Source organism: Cavia porcellus, unplaced genomic scaffold (genome assembly GCF_034190915.1).
Source record: "Cavia porcellus strain 051 isolate PalLab524CR breed Dunkin Hartley unplaced genomic scaffold, mCavPor4.1 scaffold_1, whole genome shotgun sequence".
Lineage (NCBI taxonomy): Eukaryota > Metazoa > Chordata > Mammalia > Rodentia > Caviidae > Cavia > Cavia porcellus.
The window spans coordinates 215,973,537-215,991,923 of record NW_026947484.1 but is presented as its reverse complement, the minus strand read 5'-3'; the positions used below and the strand labels follow the sequence as shown (position 1 = coordinate 215,991,923).

General features: G+C 41.6%; 1 protein-coding gene across 2 annotated transcripts; it reads right to left on the bottom strand.

Annotated features, from left to right (window-relative positions):
- Positions 1 to 4,197: 4,197 nt before the first annotated feature.
- On the bottom strand, positions 4,198 to 11,728 carry LOC134471227 (endogenous retrovirus group K member 25 Env polyprotein-like). Of its 2 annotated transcripts, none has more exons than XM_063229299.1 (2): positions 10,022 to 11,728; positions 4,198 to 6,731 (listed from the first exon to the last, which is right to left on the bottom strand). In XM_063229299.1, exon 2 carries the CDS (start codon positions 6,705 to 6,707, stop codon positions 5,100 to 5,102), a length of 1,608 nt encoding a protein of 535 aa, XP_063085369.1. In that variant the 5' UTR covers positions 6,708 to 6,731; positions 10,022 to 11,728; the 3' UTR covers positions 4,198 to 5,099. The 2 variants fall into 2 exon arrangements, with proteins under 2 accessions (XP_063085369.1, XP_063085365.1); XM_063229295.1 differs by having other exon boundaries at positions 4,198 to 6,710.
- Positions 11,729 to 18,387: the final 6,659 nt, after the last annotated feature.

The following is an 18,387-nucleotide window of genomic DNA, read 5'->3' as shown; positions in this document are numbered from 1 at the left end:
GTGTCTCAAAATAAGAAATTAAAAAGATTGTTGATAGAGTACTGAGGCCCTGGGTTCAATCCCTAGTACTAGAAAACATAAAATCAAACAGTATGGAAATATACACAGTAAAATTGATTTACTCTCTCTACACAACCTGTAGCATCTCTTCTACGCACTTACATGTTTACACTATTTATTAACATCTAATTTTGTGTGTGTGTGGTACCAGGGATTGAACTCATGACCTCATGCTTGTCAGGCAGGTACTTATGCCATTGAGCTAAATCCCTGGCCTCAAATAATTTAGGGGAAAGCTATGGTTGCCCAAGTCTGTAATCACAGTAGGCTGAGCAGGAGGATCAAGAATTCCAGGCCAGCCAGGCATGGCGGTGCATGCCTATGTTCCCAGTATATAGGAGGCTGAGGCAGAAGGATTTCTGTGAAAAAAAAATTTTTTAAAGAGAAAGGTCTTGGGGCTGGGGATTTAGCTCAGCGGCATAAGCTGCTACCTTGCAAGCACACAGTTGTGAGTTCAATCCCTGGTATTGATTTTTTTAAAAGGCCTTTATTTGTTTATTATTTTTGATAACAGGGATCAAACTCACAACCTCACACTTGCCAGGTAGGCACTTATGCCACTGAACTAAATTCTTGGGCCTATATCTCTGTGAATTTGAGGAGACCCTGAGATATACCTGAACTCAAGCTCAACCTGGACTACGCAGCAAGACCCTTCCTCAAACAACAACAAAACAAAACAAAGAGTTCCAGGCCAATGTGGGCAATTTAGCCATACCTGTCCTAAAATAAAAATAAGAAAAGGGAAAAATAAGATAAATAAGAAAAATTTTTAAAAAATAAGATGAGGGCTGGACCCAGGTGTGGTAGTGCATGCCTGTGATCCCGGTGTTGGGGACAACAAACCCACAATGGCTAATTCTGCATATTTCCCTATGGGATAAAATGGAGGTCTGGGATTTTGGTGCCGCCCATCTGAGATTTCTCATTGCCTCTTCTAAAGTCATCTACACCAGGATCATTCCGGGATTATACTGCAGGACAAGATCCTTCTTTTTTTTTTTTTTTTGGTCTTTTTCGTTTTTACCGGTACCAGGGATTGAACTCACGACTGCCTGCTTCCAAGGCAGGCGCTTATGCCACTGAGCTAAATCCCCAGCCCCAACAAGATCCTTCTTAACATATGATCACGTACTCCCTCTTGAGTCTGAGTCCTCCACTGAATTGTAACCCTTTCCTGGCCCCATCTGTCACTGTGTACACCTAGGCTTTGGGAGTAGAGAAGAACCCTTCCAGGGATATTGACTTCCCAGGCCATGGATGCACTACTATACTTGTTTCTGTTTGTTATTTTTCTCTCTATACTTTTAAAACAGATGATCAGGACTCTTGCCCTGGCTCCTGAAACACAGGAATCAGGAGGCTGAGACAGGGGAACTTCTGGGAGTCTGAAGCCAAACTGGACTACATAGTGGGTCCAAGGCAGCCTGAACTCTGTAGTGAGTTTGTGGGGGAAAAGCAGGAGAAGCACAAGATTGTGAGTTCCATCCCCAGTACAAAAAAAAAAAAAAGACAGGTGTGTGTATGTGCAATCTCAGCACTGGGGATGACCAAGGTAGGTTTGCAAATTCAAGGTCAGCCTGGGGAATTTAGCAAGACTTTGACTCAAAGTTAAATGAATTCTGGGTGGCTGAAGTCAAAAGATGGTAAGTTTGAGTCCATAGTGGGCAATTTAGACTTAGCAAGATCCTGTCTCAAAAAAGAAGCAAATATTTGGTTTTTCATTAATAATGTGTGAGGTGGGTTTCTTTTTTTTTTTTTTTTTTACAAGTCTGGGAATTGAACCTAGGGCCTGGAGCAGACTAGACAAACACTCTTCACTCTTGACTTTTTACTTTGTGACAGGTCCTCACTGAGTCACTTCAGCTGGGCTAGAATTTGTGATCCTTCGGCTTCTGCCTCCAGCCTAGCTGGATTACAGGGGAGCAACCCCTCCAGCTCTGCTTTTCCTTAGATCTCATCCTGGGCTGGTGTGGCCCCTTACTGAGGTGGTGGGCTCCAGAGGGCTGCAAGCCTGTCCTGTTTCTCATGGGAACCCTGACTGTGGCGCTGAACACGAGAATCTCCATTCATGCTGAACTGAATTAAACTTAACGCGTTTGTATTTTCTTCAATTATTTCCTTTTCTTTTCTAAATTCTTGCAAAAGTTAATTTGGAAAATGTCAGCCTGTCTCAGCTGTCCTTGGGGAAGGGAGGAAAAGGGCACTTGTTCTTTCAGGGAATGAGAAAAAGCATGTCCCTGGGGCCAGAGATAGTGACAGCTATAAAATGCAAATGAGAGACCACACAGGGAGGGAAAAGCTAGTGGGAAAACTCGGATCAAAGGCAGGGATCATTTGCACCTGGAGATTTCCTCTGGCCCCCTTATGCTCCTGCAAATCTGGAGATTCTTGTATTTCTCAGTAGAAGGCTCTGCTTTATGTGTCCACTCTGTTTGTGAAGGTCCCCTCCTTCCCCTGCTGGGCATGAGGGCAGCTTCCTGACTGGCCCCTGTCTCCAGTGGTACCCGAAGAATCAAGACCTGTGTGTTGGTAAGTGGTAGCCTTGATAGAAGGATGCTATAAGACATCCAAACAACATAAGGGAAGTACACCCCCCAAGCTGCTAGATGTCTGATACACCGAGTTTGTGGTCCCCAAAATCCAAGAATGAATTCTAAGAAATAATGGAGGATAAAAGTGAAAGGATTTTGCCCTGGAGAGGGCGCTGTAGCGGAGGGAGGCGCTGGGAGGCCAAAGGTCACCTTCCCTGCCCCTAAGCAATCTCCCTGTGGTGCGAAATAAATTCCAAAGGGCTACCTGTGCATCAGTAATGCCCCTTAGGCTCCACTGCAAACCTAAGCTATATATATGCCCCACAACACATGTGGGCAGAGAGAAAGCCAGACCCCGGAGGAGGTCATGGAGTTTCTCTCCACATTCTTAAAATAAAGGCCATCTTACTTTATATTCTGTCTTCTAACTGCACCGAAAACTTTCAAAAATTAGGAAATATTTACTGAGGGAAAGACAGCTTCTGTCTAAAAGAGACAGAAGGGGACCCAGAAAGTAGGTCGCTGTGGACTCCATTTACAGGGGAGGTTTATCGAGCAATAATTGTGAGGTGGGTATAAGGTGAGACAAAATTATGATCAACCAAAAAAAATTATGATCAACCAATAGATGACAGTTAGCGTTATGGCTCAGGTAATGTTGATCCAATGGGGAGGCAGGCCACATAGCAACTGTGCGTGGAAAGAACAAGGACCTTTCCTGGAAGGGGTGGGTCAGGTCCTGGACCCCACCCAGGGGACTGATGCCTATTTAGAATATCACTCATTATGGTTTATCCCTGGGGAGATTGGTGTAGTCACTTCATTTGCCTGGAGGTCTGGCCCTCTACTAATGTGTCCAGCCACAGTTTTACGTATCCTCTGTGCTGACTGCCTCAAGGGCCTAGCCCTGTCTGACTGTACATTTCTACCTAACTTGACTGTCTGTAATATTCTCTCCTCTGAAGAGGTAACTCTAACTGCCATGAGGAGCAGAGGCCAATGACTGTTCTGGCTACTTCTGGCTGAACGGGGTTATAGTGGTGCTTAGTAGTCATCTAGAGAGGGTCCATCTCAGGGCTCTCAGTAGATGCCAGGCATTCTCCTCTTGGGTAGGCACACAGTGTTAACTCTGGAGGAGACAAAGCAAAAAAAACCAGTTCGGTATGCATGGGTCAAATAATAACATGATCAAGATTATTATAAATCGGCGAACAAGTTTCTCCTAGGAAGAGTTGGTAAAAGCCTCCCACAAAGAGGGTATGGAAAAGCTCTGAGGAATTTTAGAATGCAGCATGGTTGGGCCTGGGGTACAGCTCAGTGGTGTAATTGCCTGCCTGGCAAGCTCAAGGTCATGAGTTCTATACCCAGTACCAAAAAAAAAAAGATGGTACAGGAGAGATCTGGAATAATCAGTTATTCACCAGGAACAAAAGCTATGAGCCAGCCAGAACCTGAGCTGGAAAGGATTATCAGGTGACTCAGAGGGCAGTGGTGGTGTGTCGTGAGTGTCTAGAGCACTCTGAACTCTGGGCAAGGTAAACACGCACGCCTTGTCGGGACACGGGGGGTACAGCGCTTGGAAAAGAAAGACAGGAGAGACACCTTTGCTGTCTGCACCGCGTTACACTGCACTGCACTGCACTGTACGCACAATCTTTATTTTAGGATTCATATATAGTAAACCCGATCAATTTACAGAGCCCAGATAATTAAGTAGTGAAAAGGCATTCTTTGTGGCAAGCTACAACGTGACAGACTACAATGTTTATTCTAAAACTATCTAAGTGAAGTAAATAATCACAACCAGTTCTCACAACTTTTCTAGCCCAGGAAGAAATTCATTAGCTCAAGAATGTTGTTAATTTGTCTGCTGTTAGTGTCACAAAGGGTGGCCAGCCACTTCCTCAAGACTTCTGCAAAACAAAGCCAGCTCACAGTATGGATTCCAGAGGGTGAGGGCTCACTGAGAACGGGCATTCCCGTTCTACCTCCTTCTCGCATACCAGGGCGGCTATTGTAAATTGCAGGTTAGAGGGGGTTGGGCCTACAAAGTGACACCTCAACCCCCACACTTCCTTCCTTTTTATTTTTTAACAACAATTTCCATAAGATCAGGTTATTAATAGCATTTTGTCTTATGCAGTAAAAATATATAAGAACTATGGCAATGAGAACTATAATTAAACTAAGTCCCATGCCACTAAAAGTGTGGGTAATGCTCTGCCAGATTCCTTTGGAATCTAATCCTTTTAAAGATTGAGCAAGCAATTGCGCGAATTGTGCTAGAGATTTATCATCATTTTGCTTTGCAAAATCCTTGTCAATTTGATTATGCAAAGATTCTATTTCCTCCTGGGCAGAGGTGTTTTCATTTAAATACATTCTAATCATTTTCCATTTATGTTTTGTCTGATTATAAGGTCGTTGGGTTATACAGAAAGTAGTTGAATTCCAATCACATTTTAAAAACACTTGATGCTGAAGAGCCAATATTTTTTTACCCATCTATTTAACTGTTTGTTTAAGGAGGTCTATTTGTTGTTGTAGTCTGGCGTTTATCTGCCACTGAGTTAACCAAAGTTTATGAGAATTCTCATGCCATAATTCGACAACATGTTTTTTTTGTAAAGAGGTTTGTAAAGCTACTCCTGAGACTGCTGCTAGAGAGGCTACAGTTATTAGACTTAACAGTATAGCAACCACTATTCCAATAAATCTTTTTGTACGTTTTAACAGATGTTTAAAAAATTTAGTAGTAACAGAAATTACCGGGTCTTGAGACCAAGGTCGAGTTAAATTTACAGGCAACCAAATATGAGTTTTTTGTTGTAACAGCATAACTGTATAAGGCTTAGTGAAATTTAGTGTGTTATTTAAGCATGTAAACAATTGACAATTTAAACAAGTACAAGAAAAATGTGTAAAATTAAAAGTTCCCACTAAAAAGACATAAGGCAGAGGTGCACAAACAGTAATATTATATATTTTAAACCTAGTAAAATTATAAGTAGTAGATACAGATCGACTAGTCCCTGAATATGAAACATTGTACAAGGTTACAGGTTGCATAGCGGCTGGGATCTTCCAAATATGATTTTGAAGGTGATGAGGGTATTCTTCGGCTGCAACAGCAGGGTTAGCGATTCCACCATCTCCCCACCACAAGAGAGCCGTCTTTTGTTGAAATATAGGAGCTCCGTCAGTTATTTTCTTTGGATCTGGAAGACTATACACAACAGAGAGATTACATCTTGTCTCATTCCATTTAGCACATCTATTAACGAATTTTCCAAATGGTCCCCAAATAATATACCCATCAATATTTTTAGCAAATTTTCCCATACATAGTTGCCAAATTATGGGATTATAAGAAATATTTTTATAAGTAAATTCAGGGCATACAGGAAATGTATTTGTATCAGGTGCTGTTAAATTTTTCCAGGTAACATTAAAGGTTTGAGCAGCCAAGGCTTGAAGCCTTGTCTTTTTGTTGCCTGCTTTTATTCTATGTTGAATCCAATACTGCCATCCCAGAGGGATGCAAGGCGGTTCCCCAATGCAAATAGGCCTTTGATTACCATAATAAGTAAAATTGAATAGTGTCCCATCATCTTGATTGTGGGGGGTTAAATCAGCCCACGGTGCTGACAAAATTTCTCTAGGTGTGGTATAAAGTAAAATATCACTAGTTCCCCATTTTACAGGTTCTAATAAAGGGGGGTTTGGAATATATGCCCAGTACGAATGCGGAGGTACCTCAGTCCCCGATGTAACGGTGAGCAAGGCACATAAAGCTAAAAACAAGTTTTTAGGGTTTAAAGGCTTTCCTGCTTGAAGGACAAGCCGTTGCCCTTCTATGGTCAATTTCTTTAATTGTCCCCATGTAGGGAGGGGATTTAAATTTGGTCGCTGTGAGCGGCGGGATTTTCTTAGCTGTAATCTGGCCATGGCTGCGATAGGAACAAACTCAGCATCCTCAGCTTCTAGCTGGTTTCGCGCTCGCTTCTGAAGGCACGGTTCCGGTTCCTTGGGGAGTTGTCTCCGGGGCTGGTGAACAGGATCTGGAGACGCGGGTCCTGATCCATCGTCCAGGGACCCACTGCTGAATTCCATTTTCTGTGGAGATATAACCAAAACCTTTCCCCCTATAGAGCAATGTGCCCCTCTCCCATTCAGCCTCTGGAGCTGTTTTAGTTCAAATAGGTTCATTAATCACAAAAGGCTGTTGTTGCTGTTCAAAATGTTTTTCAGCTCTTGTTAATATTTCACCTTGTGGTAAATTGAGAAAATTTAAAATAAACAATGCTTGATGCAGTAATGTTTTTGGACTGTTTTGCAATTTAAACAGTATTGGTATCTGAATATCCTCCTGACTCCTCCTTTTTAATTTTTTAATTTGCAATTTAAGAGTGCCATGTGCTCTTTTAACAATAGCTTGACCCTGGGGGTTATATTTAATCCCTGTAATATGAATAATATTATGGAGATCACAAAATTGTTTAAATGTTCTGCTAGTATAAGCAGGTCCATTATCTGTTTTGATTTTAGAAGGAATTCCCATAACTGTAAAAGTCTCCAATAAATGTACAATAACATTTTTAGTGGATTCTCCCTGTTGAGCAGTAGCCCATAGAAATGAAGAATAGGTATCAATAACTACATGTACATAAGAAAGCCGACCAAAAGAAGGTACATGTGTAATATCCATTTGCCATAATTTATTAGGTTGAGTTCCTCGAGGGTTGACACCTGCGGGAATAATTTTTAAATGTAATGGTCTACAAATAGGGCAGGCTTTTACAATTTGTTTAGCTTTTGTAAAAGGTATCTTATATTTAAGATGCAAATGTCCTGTATTTGCATGATTAAATTGATGTTCTTTAACGGGTGTGGTGAACATAACTAAGGAATCCACTGCATTGTTACCTGATATTAATGGTCTGGGTAACTGAGAATGAGAACGTAAATGAGTAATAAAATAAGAATGATTTTTTTTTTGAACATGTATTTGTAAATTTTGAAATAAAGACAATAAAGCAGGCTTATTAGAATATAACACAGCTGAATAGATATTTGTCACTACTCCAACAGAATAGGCCGAATCGGCTATAATATTAATAGGTTGGTTATGAAAATCTAAAAACACTTGTAATATAGCAAAAAGTTTATTTTGTTGTACAGAGTTAAAATTTGTCTGACGTACCCAGTAAGATTTTTGAGTCCAATATGCAGCTTTATTTTTAGATCCATCTGTAAATATAGTCAAAGCTTGTGGAATTGGCTGTACAGCTAATAAGGTATTAACCACAAATTGTTGACGTCTAAAAAAATCCCATAATTTACTTTTAGGAAAATGATATGAAAAAGTTCCCATGAAATCTGCTAAAGCAATTTGTAAGGTTTTAGTAATTGACAACAAATATTCCCATTGTTCCTTAGTTAAAGGGATAACTATATTGTTTATATCTTCTCCTATCAAAGTTATAGAACGAGCTCTACCATTCATAATTAAAGCTGCAACCATGTCAATATAAGGCATAACATTTTTAGATTGCTTAGTTTTAGTGAATACCCATTCTACTGGCATAGCATTTTGACCTAAAACTGCAGAGGGATATTGAAAAGTATTAATAATATATAAAGTTAGAGGCAATTTAGGATCAATCCTAATTAAAAATGTATCCTTAATTCGTTGTTCTACAAACTGTAATTCTTGCTCGGCTTTTGTTGTTAAAGAACGAGGGCTGGATGGATCTGAAGAGCCCTGTAGAGTAGCAAACAAATGCTGTAATGCATGGGTAGGAATACCTAGTGTGGGACGAAGCCAATTAATATCCCCTAATAATTTTTGAAAATCATTTAAAGTGGATAACTTATCTCTCCTAATAGACATTTTTTGTGGAATCACCTTTTGTCTAGTAAGAATATATCCCAAATAATGACTAACTTCTTTTTTTTTGAATTTTATCCTGTGCTATTACCAATTAAAACATTTTAAAGACTGTTTCTTTTTAGAATGCCAATTAGTCCACGTGGTTGTCATGGTCTCAGCAAACAGTTGCATTTTCTTAGATTCTGAATTTAAATCTTTACATTGTTTTATAAAATTGTCAATCGTTCCAGTATCTTTTATTGGAATTAAAGCCCTTTTGCATTCATCATTAGTATTTTCAAAAGCTAACATTTTTAAGAGATGCTCTTGTAAGTCTTGTCCCACTACTGTTTTTTCTATAACATTTTGAAGTCTTGCAACGAACTCAACATACGGTTCATTGGCTCCTTGCAGAACTTTAGCCCAAGATCCATATTCTGATCCTTTAGGCCGTATTTTATCCCAAGCTTTTAAAGCAATATCTTTTAATTGAGCATGAATCTCTCTTGGAGCTCCTGCCTGATGCTCAACAGTATCAAAGAAACCTGTACCAGAGAGCATGGGATAAGAAAGGAGTCTAATATTCGGATCTCGATCGTCAGCATTTTGTCTTGCCTTTTCCGCACAACCTTCCATAAACCACATGTGCCACTGTAAATATTTTGGCTCCTTTAAAAGAATTTTGGCCAAGGCTTTCCAATCATAAGGAGCAAGATTACCATACTGATCTGCTACTGATGTTATTAATTCTCTAGTGTAATGAGCCTGAGGGCCATAAAGGGTTACAGCCTTTTTTAATTTTGCTAAATCATCCATATTAAATGCTTCCCATCTAGGGGGAACTGCCTCTCCATCTATTGGCTGAGGCCTGATTACAGGGAAAGCAAAGGCAGGCTTTTCCTCATCAGAATCCCCTAATTTTGGTAAATCAGCCAAAGCTAGCTTGGCTTTACTCCAATTAGGGTTAGATGGAGGAGGTGCAGAGGGAACTACAGGCGGGTTCTGCTTAACGGAGAGTTGTTTCACCTCTTGTGTTAAATGCTGTATAGCCTGTAAAATTGGGCGATTGTCATAATTTGATATTGCTGCGGCAGCTAAAGCTGAGTCGGCTGTAGCGGATTTTACTTTTGGTTTGGACGCCTTTTCACTACTTAAAGCGATAGCGTCATTTTGAACTACATTCTGCTCCTCCTCTGTGAGGGGCAATTCCTGAATAACTGGCTTAATTTCTAGTTGAAGATTTTCTACAATATGTTCATCTTCCATAGCTTTTAATAAAGAGTACACAACCGACCAAATAGCCCAAAAACGTAAAGGAATCTTTTCCTCCTGTTGCATAGCCCTTTCTATACTAACCCTTGCCTTCCTCCATACTTCTACATCCAAAGTTCCTTCATCTGGAAACCAAGGATTATATTCTTTAATTGTATCAATACACATATCCAAGTCAGCTGACCTGAGCGATATGCCATATATAGATAATAAATGTTTAAGAATTTTTAAGAAAGGAGAGGAAGCAGATTGTCCCATTTCCCCGTAATAAAATTATACTTACCTTCCTAAGCGACCTTCGGAGTCCCTGTTCGGGCGCCACTTGTCGTGAGTGTCTAGAGCACTCTGAACTCTGGGCAAGGTAAACACGCACGCCTTGTCGGGACACGGGGGGTACAGCGCTTGGAAAAGAAAGACAGGAGAGACACCTTTGCTGTCTGCACCGCGTTACACTGCACTGCACTGCACTGTACGCACAATCTTTATTTTAGGATTCATATATAGTAAACCCGATCAATTTACAGAGCCCAGATAATTAAGTAGTGAAAAGGCATTCTTTGTGGCAAGCTACAACGTGACAGACTACAATGTTTATTCTAAAACTATCTAAGTGAAGTAAATAATCACAACCAGTTCTCACAACTTTTCTAGCCCAGGAAGAAATTCATTAGCTCAAGAATGTTGTTAATTTGTCTGCTGTTAGTGTCACAAAGGGTGGCCAGCCACTTCCTCAAGACTTCTGCAAAACAAAGCCAGCTCACAGTATGGATTCCAGAGGGTGAGGGCTCACTGAGAACGGGCATTCCCGTTCTACCTCCTTCTCGCATACCAGGGCGGCTATTGTAAATTGCAGGTTAGAGAGGGTTGGGCCTACAAAGTGACACCTCAACCCCCACAGTGGTGGTCTTATTCTGAGAAGGATCTTGCCTTGGAGCATCTTTAGTCTTAGCAGTCTTGGTCTTGGTCTTAGCTGGTGGGAGAGGAAGGCACATCCCTAATGGGATAATGGGAAATTTCAAAAGGATGATACCCAGTCAGGCGTAGTGGCTCACGCCTATAATCCCAGCACTCAGGAGGCTGAGGCAGGAGGATTGTTGAGAGTTCCAGACCAGCCTGGGCTACAAAGTGAGCTCAAGGCCAGCCTGAACTGCATAGTAAGACCCCGTCTCAAAAAAAGACCAAAAAATAAGGATGATACCAAAAATTCCAAACCTCCATTCATCCCTTAGGGTCATATGCAAAACCAGCCACTGTGAGTTTGTGCTCCCAACAATGTTGAAGATTTCTTCATATATTTATTTTTGCCACTTCTACTTCTTCAAGTGAGAAGTATGTATTCGTCTCAGATGCCCATTTTTGTATTGGGTCTTTAAAAGTGGTTTTTTGTTGTGGTTGTTTTGTTTTTTTGAGTTATTTATATATTCTAAATATTAGACCTTTGAGCAACACTGGCAAAAATTTATCCCCACACTGTTGGTTAATCTTCATCTGTTGGGGTGTTTTCCATAGAGAAGTTTTTTTTTTTTTTTTTTTTTTTTTTTTTTGTACTGGGGTTGGAACTCATGACCTCATGCTTGCCAGGCAGGCACTTACGCCACTGAGCTAAATCCTGATACTGCACAAGATTTTAATGAGCTCCTAGTTGTTGATTCTCTGTGATAGTTCTGTGCAGTTGGGTTTTCTTCCTGAAGTATTTGCCTATACCAATGTCTTCCAGTGTTCTACCTATTCTGTGTTTCAGCAGATTTGGTGTTTCTGTTTTAATATTTAGATCTTTGCTCCATTTCAATTTTTGTTTAGTGTATGATGAAAGATATGGATGTAACTTTAAGGTTCAGTGTGTGGAAAGCCAGTTTTCCAGCACCATTTATTAAAGAGTCTATGTTTTCTTCCAATGAAGGTGTCTGGCTCCGTTGTGAATGATAAGACACCTGCCTGTGTTTGCAGTTGTGTCTGCATCTTCTAGTCTGTTCTATTGATCCTGATGTCTTTTTTTTTTTTTTTTTTTTCCAGTAACATACTTTTTTCATTTGTTTGTTTTGGTACTGGGGCTTGAACTCACAACCTTGCCCTTACCAGGCAGGCACTTTGCCACTGAGCTATATCCCTGGTTCCACCATGTTTTTATCACAGTAGTTTTATCACAGTAAGGGATTGTGATGCTCTCTGCTTTGTCCTTATTGACCAGAATTGCCTTTGCTATTGTAGGTCTCTGGTTCCAAATACATTTCAGGATTGTTTTCTGTAATTCTGTGAAATGTGCTGTTGGAATTTTGTTTGGAAATATAATAAATTAAATCTGTATAACAATTTAAGAAGTGTGGCCATTTTCACTATATTGGTTCTTTCTACTCAAGAACAAAGCATATCATTCCATTGTCTGATACCCAATTCCATCTCCTTTTTCAGAGTACTGTTGTTTTTAATGTAAAGGTTTTTATTTCATTTGTTAGATTGATTCCTAAGTTTTTTGTTTTTGCTTTTTGAGAGAGGGTCTCACTATGCAGTTCAGGATGGTGTGGAGTTCACTTTGTAGCCCAGGCTGGTCTTGAACTCACAACAATCCTCCTGCCTCAGCCTTCTGAGTGCTGGGATTACAGGCATGACCTCCCATGCCTTTTTGGTTCTGGGAAATCAGGACTTCATATTTGCCAGGCAGAAGCTGAGCCACTGAGCTAACCCCTGGCAAGCAGTAACATCTTAGCTTTCTTATCTAAAGTCTTTGTTTTCTTTTTGGACAATAATTTTAAGTTTTTTATGGGTTCATAGGAGTATTTGGTTGTTTGCTTACACTGGGAACTCAAGTTCTCAGGGCTTGAGTTGAGTGTGGTGTATTCAGGAGTTCAGGCCTGTGACCTTGACAGCTGATAGAGTTGAGGTATATGGTCCTTTCCATGTTGGTCCTAGGGAAAGAGATGATAAAGGAAGAGACTTTACCAGTACTAAATCTCTGGGGTGGAATATTGAATTTTCCTTTTCTTTAGGCTAAGCTGTTGAAGAGTCTGTTTCAATTTAGCCAGTGAAGTGACATTTTTTTGAGACGGGGTCTTGCTATGCAGTACAGCTGACCGTGGGCTTACTTGCAGCCCATAAGAGTCTCGAACTTTCAATGATTCTCCTGCCTCAGCCTCCTGAGAGCTGGGATTATAGGAGTGTGCCACCATGCCCGGCTGAGATAACATCTTTTTGTAAGGCATCTGTTTCTCTATTGAAGAGAAAAATATTAGTGAGAAAAGTACAGCCACAAAACATTTCAAATGGACTGAGGCCTGGAATTTGAAGTGAATTTCATACTTTGATATGAACTATAGGTAGTGGTGAGGTCACTATAGATGGATGTCCTGGGCCATTTTGCAAAGATGTCGCTTGAAGGTCTCACTCATTTCTACCTTTCCTAATGACTGTGGGCTCCATACACAATGGATGTGACAGAGAATGCCCATTGCCTGAGAAACACTCTGTGTGACTGTTGTGTTAAAGGAAGGCCCAGGGGTAGGGAAATGGCTCAGCAGCACAGTACCCGCCTGCCAAGTGGGAGGTGGGAGTTCAATCCCCGGGACCAAAAACTTAAAAAAAAAAAAAGTAGGTTTTTAGGAAGCCCAAATCTGGGGACGATTTCTGAGACCAAAACCTTTACCACCTCTTACACCTTTCCTGCTCTTTAAGGGAAGGCCTCAATCCAGTATGTGTAGGTGTTTACACAGACCAATTACTACTGAAGTCCCTTACTGATGGCAGATGAGTAAAATCAAGCTGCCGATCTTCACCAGGACATTGATGTCTCTGTATACCCAGAGGAGCTCTTGTCCAGTTAAGAGGAGCGTTCTTTCAGCAGAACTCACTATATCTTTTTTTTTTTTTTTTTTTTTTTTTTGTCTTTTTCATTTTTATTGGTACCAGGGATCAAACTCACGACCACCTGCTTACAAGGCAGGTGCTTATGCCGCTAAGCTAAATCCCCAGCCCCTAACTCACTATATCTTAATTCTCTGTTGTACTGTCTGAGAAATTCCTTCCCTATAAATAACTTTGAGGCCATCTGGTAAGTCTTGTCTCTCCTCAAGTGAAAGATTTGATGTAAAGACTTAATAATTCTCCACAGACTAACACTAGAAAGGAACAGCTTATTATCATCTGATTATAACCATCCTAATGGAAGGAACTAACACCCTTGGAGAGCGCCCATTTGATTTCTGACTGAGAATATTTGCGCTGAGTATGATCAAGGGATACTTCCCAAATCTGGGAGTTCTGCCTGGGGAATCCTCGAGCAGCATTTTTTGCTGCTGTGTCAGCTAATTGATTACCCTGAGATACACTGTCAACTCTTTGGGGTCCTCGACAGTGAATAAACTTTGGAGGGCATATAGACAGATGATAAAAGTTCATCTGTCTCCTTTTGATAGTTTATGAGAGATTCATTGGCTGTCAGAAAATTCTTTCTCCATGGCTACATGGGTATGCAATACTAGGAAAGAACACTTGGAATCAATGTATATGTTGTTATTTTTCCTTCAATGAGTTGTAAAACCCTTGTCAGAGCTGTGAGCTCTTCTAGGTTAGTGCTAGTCCCGGGGCAAGTGAGGAACTTTTTTTTTTTTCTTTTTTATCAGTACGAGGGATCGAATGTAAGACCACCTGCTTGCAAGGCAGGTGCTTATGCCACTGAGCTAAATCCCCAGCCCCAAGTGAGGAACTTTTTAATGTCTGATGTAGAGCCACCATTGCATACCCTTTTTTTTTGTTTCTTTTCTTGTGCTGGGGATCAAACTCAGAAGCTTACACTTGCCAGGGAAGCACTTGTGCCACTGAGCTAAATCCCCAGCTTGCTTGCTTGCTTCTGGTTGTTTTGAGACAGGGTCTCACTATGTAATGCAAGCTAGCCTTGGACTCACTTCTGTAGCCCAGACTGACCTGAAACTCACAGTGATTCTCCTGCCTCAGCCTCCTGAGTATAATGGTTACAGGTGTTTGCCACTACACCATCTTACCCAGTCTTTTTTGCCCCATTTTCCAGGAAGGAACTGCCATCACTGGAAGGTTAAATTGAGGCCAGGTGCCAGACGTGGTGATGTGGTACCTGATGCCCAGAATCAAGGAAGGAAAAGTTTATTTAGCTCATAGTTTATGGAGGTCTTAGTCCATAATCAGCTGGCTCCAAAGCAGGGTAGCATGGTACAGGGACAACTTTATGGCAATGGTAGATACCAAATGCAGCAAGAGCAAACAGGGAGGAGCAAAGAGAGGTGCAAGCCTCTTTCCCTCTCTATTATTGTACGCAGGTTACCCGCACTCATGGTGCCAGTCCCAGCACTAGCAAATGAACCCATTACAAACTCTAGATTCAGCCACCTTTGAAAGACTGACTGTCTGTGACCGCATGAGGCTTTGGGGGGTCATCCAGACAGAAAGCATAACACCAGTACTCAGGAGGCGGAGGTAAGAGGATTGCTGCGAATTTGAGATCAACCTGGGCTCTGTAAGTGAGTCCAAGACAAATGTGAACTACATAGCAAGACCTTGTGTCAAAAATAAACAAGTAAATAAATAAAATTAGGGTCAGGAAAGCATGTGTCTAATAAGTCTTCTTTGGCTGCATGTATATAGAGAGAATTACCTGTTCACAGTCATGTCTTACAGCCTCAATTTCCTCCTTTTTCTGATAGAAAGATGGCAGGGTTTAAGGAGGAACACATTTTTATTTGAATGGCTGGTCATTCTAGAAGTAGAGCCTCATAGGCTGTCTTTGGAAGAAAAAAGTTTTGCGACACATGAGGTGTATAAACAGTGAGATCTTTGCCTAAAGTCAGCTTAGATGCCTGTACTACCAGGAGAGCCACTGTGGCCACAGCCCTAAAGTACGCGGGTCATCCCTTTGCAACAATGTCTAATTTATAATTAAGATATCCTAGAGGCTATTTAGCAGGTCCCTAATCCAGGTAAGCACTCTTTTTTTTGTGTGTGCCGGGGATCGAACTCATGACCTAGTGCTTGGCAGGCAGGCGCTTATGCAGCTGAGCTAAATCCCTGACCCATATAAGCGCTCTTAAAGCCATCCTGCCAAAAAGTGCTGGAATTACAGGAGTGTACCACCACACCTGGCTTTTGGGGGGAGGGGGTGTCTTTTTTGGTTTTTGTTTTTATTTTTATTTTTACTTTTTGGTACCGGGGATCAAACTCACAACCTCGAATTTATCAGGCAAGCACTTGAGCCACTAACCTAAATCCCCAGAGCGACATACAGATTAAAATGGTGTCCTTTTGGTAGCCTCAGTGTTTAAGCATTTTAGAAATGCTTATTTAGGGGCTGGGGATTTAGCTCAGAGGCATAAACGCCTGCCTTGGAAGCAGGCAGTCATGAGTTTGATCCCTGGTACAGAAAGAAATGCTTATGGTGGCATAGGCCTGTAATCCCAGAATTCAGGGTGGTGGAGTGTGGGGGCAAGAGGATCATTGAGAATTTGAGACCAGCTTGAGCTCCCAAGGCCAGCCTGAACTACATAGTGAGACCTTGCCTCCCACCCCAATAAGACAAAAAAAAAGAGAAGTATTTATTTAAGCTTCTGGAATGCAGTTTGGAAATCACGCTTCCAGACAAAATATGGGTATCTGCCTTTTAGGCTTCCTTTATAAACTTATAGAGGAGTCATGCAATTTTATCATAGCCTACTATCCAAAGGTTACAAAAGCCTAGGAATTTTCTTAGCTGTTTTAGAGTCTTGGGCTGCTGGAAGGAAAGATTTAATTCTCTCTTCTTCCAGCCTTCGGGTTCCCTTAGATATGATAAGGCCCAGGTATTCTACCTTGCAGTTGCAAAGTTGTGTCTTCAACCTAGAAACCTTATAACCTCTGTCTGCTAGAAAATTTGGGAGAGCATGGGTGCCTTGGCTGGAGACTTTTTTTTTTTGTCTTTTTGAGACAGGGTCTCGCTATGCAGTTCAGGCTGGCCTTGAGCTCACTCTGTAGCCCAGGCTAGTCTCGAACTCTCAACGATCCTCCTGCCTCAGTCTCCCTAGTGCTGGGATTACAGGCATGAGCCACCATGCCCAGCTTGGAGAGTTCTTCTGAGGGGGCATGTTAACAGTGTATCATCTGCATATTGGAAGACCATGAGTAGGGAAAATTCAAAACATGCCAAGTTGTGTGAAAGCACTTGCCCAGAAAGATGAAGACTGTCTGAAGCCTCGAGGAAGTATATTCAATGTCAGTTGAGGGGCCTGGTGGTGAGGATTTTCAGAGGCAAAAGGAAAACCAACTGGCATCTTCTAGAGTCTGAGGCAGGAGAGCGCACATGTTAGGTACCACGGGGAGGATTGCCGCTACTGCCTTGTTTATCAGTCTAAGATCCTCTACCAGCCTCTGTTCCCCAGCGGATTTTTGGACTCCCAAGATCATAGTGTTGCTTGGGCTGTTACAAACTTTAAGCAAACCTTGTGCCTTTAAACTATCAATTTTAAGTGATAATCTTCTTTTAATTTCAGGCCTTAGACGCATTGTCTCCAGTGAATAAAAATAATAGGCTCTTTGACACGCAGTTGTACTGGAGCACCTCTTAATGTTCTGCCTATTCTAGCTTTATTTCCCTCACTTAGGGCTTTATGTCTGTCTCATGAGGCAGCATACCTGACCTGGGTGAATCTATTTTACAGTATGCAGACAAGATAAAATATCTCTCCCGAGGAGCACAACTGGACTTTGAGCCATAATTAAAAAGGAATGTGTAAAAGGAAAACTGTCCCAGTGATACCTCAGGATTGTGAGAAATAGCGCGTTACCTCCTCTCCAGTGACTCCTTTCACTGAGGCAGCTGGCTGCAAGGAAGGCCAGGGTTGGGAAGGACTCAGAGACTCACGCCAGTGTCCAGCAATGGGCTGCTTTCTTTTCCCTCCATAGTCATGACTGCCTGGGGCTCCTCCATGGAGATGGCAGTCCAGCCTGAGGGAGAGGGTGGAAAGTGCCCTCCAGTCTTGCTGGATCAGCTGGGAAGATGGGCCTGAGCTCTGGGGCCTCCATCTCAGAAGGCGGGCGGTCATGTTGGCAATCAAGGTGGTCTTATTCTAGGCTCTTCTAAGGTGGCCTGGATTGCCACAGTGACAGCAAGTGAGTTGAGTAATAAAACTCTTCTTGGATCCCCAAGAATTTGGCTTAGGGCCTTTTATTTATTTATTTTGGTACTGGGAACCCAGTTCACCGAGCTCACCAGCTTGCTAGGCAGCGCTTATGCCTCTGAGCTAAATCCCCAGCCCAAGGGCCTATTTCTTTTAAGGCCACAACCAAGGCAGCTGCATTATCTTAGTTTCTGTTTCCTCCTCTTGATTATAAAATGCTGAGGAGGCCATTCTCAATAAAATATCAAGTGAGCTATCTGGAGCAAAAATCATCCCTTGTAGCTTTTTCCTAATATCTAAGGCTGACTGGGAAATAAACTTGTCTTTAGGAAAAATCTGTTCTTGTAGTGAATCAGGAGCAAGGGAGGTCTGTTTTATTAATGCGTCTTGTAAACAATTGAAGAAGGTAGAGGGATTCTCCTTCTTCTTCTTCTTCTTCTTCTTCTTCTTCTTCTTCTTCTTCTTCTCCTCCTCCTCCTCCTCCTCCTCCTCCTCCTCCTCCTCCTCCTCCTTCTCCTTTTTCTTCTTCTTGTACAGGAAT

What these genes read in the sequence shown, in the direction of transcription:
- LOC134471227 (XM_063229299.1), bottom strand. Translation starts at nt 6,707, where the DNA reads ATGGAATTCAGCAGTGGGTCCCTGGACGATGGATCAGGACCCGCGTCT.